General features: G+C 40.0%; 2 protein-coding genes across 2 annotated transcripts in view; one reads left to right on the top strand and one right to left on the bottom strand.

The window, feature by feature from the left end:
- Nucleotides 1-5,000, top strand: part of LOC138033212 (uncharacterized) — a 25,221-nt gene that overhangs the window by 13,904 nt on the left and 6,317 nt on the right. The window contains exon 2 of the mRNA XM_068880977.1: nt 3,730-3,852. The gene's annotated coding sequence lies outside the window, so the exon portion shown is untranslated. The remainder of the gene's footprint in view (nt 1-3,729; nt 3,853-5,000) is intronic.
- Nucleotides 2,105-2,662, bottom strand: LOC138031792 (paired box protein Pax-2a-like). Its single transcript, XM_068879413.1, has one exon. It carries the CDS (start codon nt 2,660-2,662, stop codon nt 2,105-2,107), a length of 558 nt encoding a protein of 185 aa, XP_068735514.1.

The following is a 5,000-nucleotide window of genomic DNA, read 5'->3' as shown; positions in this document are numbered from 1 at the left end:
TTCTTCTAGGGTGTGTTTTTGTAACATATATCTCTGGCCGTTTCCTCGTAGGTCCTCACTATTTAAGTGGATGAGGAAGAAAATATACTTCTTCTTTATTTGCATGGAAGTAAAGGAATAAAAACTTAAAAAACATGCATTAATTTTGAACTAAGAAGTTCGTAGCGTAATAAAAACATTTAAAAGAACCAACCCCATTAAATTTTCGCTACGGCGCTGACTAAAACTAACTAGTTTCTAAACTTTCAGTGACTACTCGATTTGGGACCTTTTCTAGCCTCCCGGTCCTTTCTCTTTAACGTTTCATGACGAATTGGAAATAAATGTGCCATTTCTTGGGAATTTTTGCCCGGCCTTTTTAGTCGCCATAAGATCTTAACCAAAGCTTGAAGCAATGCGTGACATATTACAGTCGCGTTACCTGCGCAGTAAAAGTTGCGCACAAACAATTAGCGGAACGTCTTTAAAACAGTGCGTGGAGAGCCCAAGAACTCGTGGCGTTCTAAAAATTGAAAGGTAAGCGCAAAGTGTGACTCATAGGCTTTGTATGGGAGAGGCAAGCCCCTACTCATAGGCTCCTGTAGCATGTCAATTAGATACTGGAGCTGCATGCAATGTACTCAGCTTGGATGACCTTTCCGCCATTGCACAGGTCGGAGAACCACTTATGAAGAACTCCTCTTTTAAGCGAAAGTTTTTTGGTACATCAACATTAAAACCCTCCGGTGAAAGTTCCTACTATTCTTGCACAGCGGCGAAAGGCAGACTCTGGAGTTTCAAGTCACTGAACACAAGTGTAAGCCCTTGCTATCAGCCTGGACTTCTGACAAACAACAACTCATCCAACTCAATATTTCAGTCCCTGAAAGTGCTAGCCAAATGAAAGAGAGTCCAGTTGAAACCTGCGTCTCCAAGGAAGACCTTTTACGCAAATATCGTTAAGTTTTCAATGCCTGAACTAGGGCATATGGGAGAGGCAAAAATTGTGGTTGGTAAGAGTTTTACACCAGTCTAACGTTACCCTCTCCGTGCGCCAGTCATACTACAAATGGATATAAAGAAGACGATCGTGGAATTAAAAGAAAAAATAAAATTAAGAAAGCACTTGAGCCCTGTGAGTGTATTAGTAGTATAATGGTAGTATGCAAACTTCAGAAGATTCGAATTTGACCTGGTCATTCAGCGTCCCAAGTTCCAAATGCCAACACTAGAGGAACTTTACCTGAGCGCAATAGAGCTAGAATCTTCCGTTCTTTCTTGACGCAAAGACTGGAATTTAATATCAAGTTAGCCGCGATAAAGAGTGTAGCAAGTTAACAACTTTCTGAAAACCCCTGGAAGATACCGTTTGGCATACGTTTGTCCCAGAAGTCTTCGTAAGCAGGTGACAAGAGTGCCTTGCAGAATTGCTAGGTGTAAAAGTCATCAGAGATGATATCCTTGTGGTTAGTTATAGTGAAACTGACGAAGAAGCCCCTCTGGATCACGATCAGAATGTTGCTCGTTTACTGGAACGAGCCAAACAAGTCGATAGTCAAGCTGCGGCAAGCAGAAGTTAAATTGATTGGCCATGTTATTTTTACAGATGGACTAAAACCAGATCCAGATAAAGTCATTGCCATCAGGAACATGCCGAAACCTAAATCTGAAGTGCTTACCTGTCTTGGCTTTGTCAACTACCTCTCTAAATTTCTTCCCAAGCTTTCAGTTGTGACATAACCGCTGAGAGAGTTTACAACGAACCAATCCAAGTTCATCTGGGCAAAGCAACATGATGAAGATTTCGCCACCATGCAGCACTTGGTTGTTCTGTATCATTCCACAGTGCTATAGTTTTACGACATAGAAGAAGTCACCATTCAGACGGACACTAGTGATAAAGGGCTTGGAGACGTCCTTCTTTAAGGTAGACAGCCAGTATCCTTCGCGTCTAGAACTCTCTCAGACAGACTGCCTGGCGATAGTTTTTGCTTGCAAAAGGTTCAGCCTGTATCTGGCGAGTAGAGAGAATATTTCAGTAGAAACGAACCACAAGCCTTAAGAATCATTATTTAACAAGTCTCTGTTATCAGCTCCATTCCGTCTTCAAAGGATGCTTCCAAGACTACAACGATTTAACCTTCCAGTCAGATACAAACCTGAATCTCAGATGTTCTTGATGCCCCACACTGCCATACTTTCTATTTCCTGTTGTTTTCACCACACTAGATTCGTCGAAAAAATGTAACTTTGGTGCCTTAAAGTTCGAAATTTCGTTAAGGAAAGCATCCACTGCTTCCGTCGCGCTGGGTGTTGTTGATTCGCGTGGATCAACTGTTATTCTCTTCCTTGTAATTGCATGTTGTGTATGTGAAACTCTGTTTATTTGTGAGACGCTGGGGATTTCTGCTGGGTGAACGACGCCATCAAGAAGTAATCTCTGTCTGATTTCACTTCCATAAATGCTAGGGTTCATGAGTCTACAACATTCAATATATTCAGAAACAGTTTGATCTCCTTTGGGTTTTACGAAATGGCTCCTTTGGGCTCTGAGATCTGTATTCGACTCGTCGTAACGTTTGATGACTTTCCCGACGTAGATATGACTCACACGGGCCTCTCGAGCAACTTGACGTTCACTGAGCCCCTCGTGATGCAGGCCTAATGTTCTGTCCCTGTACATCGTAGGCAAAGAACGACCGTTGTCGTGTATTCCACTGTCGATGTTTTGCCGTGATTGAACATCAGCAAAGTGACAATTTATTGTAAATATACATGTAAACTTCAAAATATATCAAAAAGGGAAGCTTACAAGTATTCCGATGTTCGTTCATTGTCAGTCAACCCCGGATTTTGGTGAGGGAATCGACAAACCGATGTAAAAGATTTGAAATAGCGCTCGGGTTAAACCGGCGGCAAATTGTCGCCGGTAAATGCCTATTACTCCGCCCATTCACCTGCGCATTCTGATTGACCATCTGATATGGAAGTTGTCAAAAAGATGTCAAATTTTAATCAAAAACTTCCTCGAGTGGCAACGGTAAGGTGCGTAGCACCGTAAACTTTAGCAGATATAAATCGTGTCTTAGGGTGATTTTCTTTTGTCAGAACTGGCCGGCCACACCTATCAGTCACTTTCCAAATAAAATGCAACAATTTCAATAAACACTTGAAAGATAATCCCTCGCATTCTTCATGGAAGAGTATACATCATCATCGAAGTGTGTTAATTTGAAGGCGTTCTACATACATACATACATACATACATACACACACACACATACATACATACATACATACATACATACATACACACAGACACACACATACATACATACATACATACATACATACATACATACATACATACATACATACATACATACATACATACATACATACATACATACATACATACATACATACATACATACATACACTTTATTTCCACTCGAATTATCAGAGTAGCTCTATTGAGCTAATAAAGAAAAATACAAAAATCAGTTAAGTTATAATTAAAACTACTACAATACACTAACTAAAACTGTAACTAAAAGTTCGTTTCCTTTATGGCTTTCTTAAAATCTTTAAATGATGTCATTGTAGAGTTAGCCCTTCCAGATGCCCGGTGTGGCCGGTCAGTTCTGTCAAACGGAAAGCGACCTTAGAAAATGCCTTTTGTCGCCCTCCGTTAGTTTAACTGAAAAAAGTGTTTAGTCCGCCTTTTTGGCTTTTACCATTTGTACGTAGATGTCGACGAGTGTTCAGAGGACAAGAACAACTGTAGCCGTGAAGCAAACTGTACCAACATCGAAGGCTCATATAATTGCACATGCAACGAGGGATTTTTTGGAGATGGACGAAAATGTACACGTAAGTTTCCAAGTATTTGTTATCATAGGCTCCAGGTAGAGTTTGCTGAAAAAAGGGTCAATGAATACTCGATTTTCTGCAAAAAAAATTCTTTCTTCAGGGGTGTTAATTTGAAAGGGATCTATCATACCCCGCGAATACAGCCGACTGACAGTCGGCTGTATTCGCGGGCTAGCTCTGTCACGGCAGTCAGTTCATTTTGTGTAGTTTGATCAATCACTTTCCCTTAATCGCTATGGAACTTCACGTATTTAAGCTACACAACTAAAAGCTTCGTTAACAATCAATTGATCAGTATAGTGCAGACTGTTTTTAAACCAGTATACTGCAAGAAATTATTTTAAACTGGCACAACTAACTCATTCAGTGCTAGGAAGGCAGGTTGAACCTATCGGAAGGGAAAACAACGTCCTTTTAGTCGGTAAGGATTACGTGCACTTACCAAAACGCTCAAAGTGAAATAATTAAAATGGAACAAAGAATTTGCTCAACCTTTCGATGACTAGTTCGGATGCTTTACTAGGAGAGTTCGTCTCCCGCAAAGGAGCACTCAGGTTTTTTTCCGAGTATCCCCGAGTAACCATTGCAAAATATCATCTCGTTATTTCATCTACCGAGGCTAACAATTTCCATCGCAGTCATTAATTTCAGTAGCGAGAATGCACCGTTTCGACATTTTCATATTGAGCTCTTGTTGAGAAGCGTGTACACGATGATTTTTTAGTCCAGCTGTTAAGCCAAAAATCGTTTGCTTTTTGATAAAAGCATGAAACTTAGCAGAATGATGCAATTATAGGTACTGATCATTTTCTGATATAGGGCCAGCGACGAATCGCCTTTCTAAGAGGATAAATGAGCGTGGCCAAATTCACATAATTCTAGCCAGTATGAAAACGAGGCTGAAATAAAACAATTGTTTTTTCAGGTAAAAATTTTAGTTTTCAAGATAAACAGTCTTTAGTAATGATCAGAGTAATAAAAGCATCTTTATTGCATAACATTTTCAATAATGTATGTCACGTGGTCTATCACGTGACTACGAGAAAGAGAGTTTACACTTTAACACTATATACTAATTCGCGTGACTCCAGCAGTGTTTTTGCAGGTAGAAAGTTTACTTTTTGCAGCAAACTTTCCTTGATAATCAA

This window comes from Montipora capricornis, chromosome 14 (genome assembly GCF_036669925.1).
Source record: "Montipora capricornis isolate CH-2021 chromosome 14, ASM3666992v2, whole genome shotgun sequence".
In the NCBI taxonomy this organism is placed as follows: domain Eukaryota; kingdom Metazoa; phylum Cnidaria; class Anthozoa; order Scleractinia; family Acroporidae; genus Montipora; species Montipora capricornis.
The sequence above is the reverse complement of the archived record's forward strand: the minus strand, read 5'-3'. Positions and strand labels throughout refer to the sequence as shown.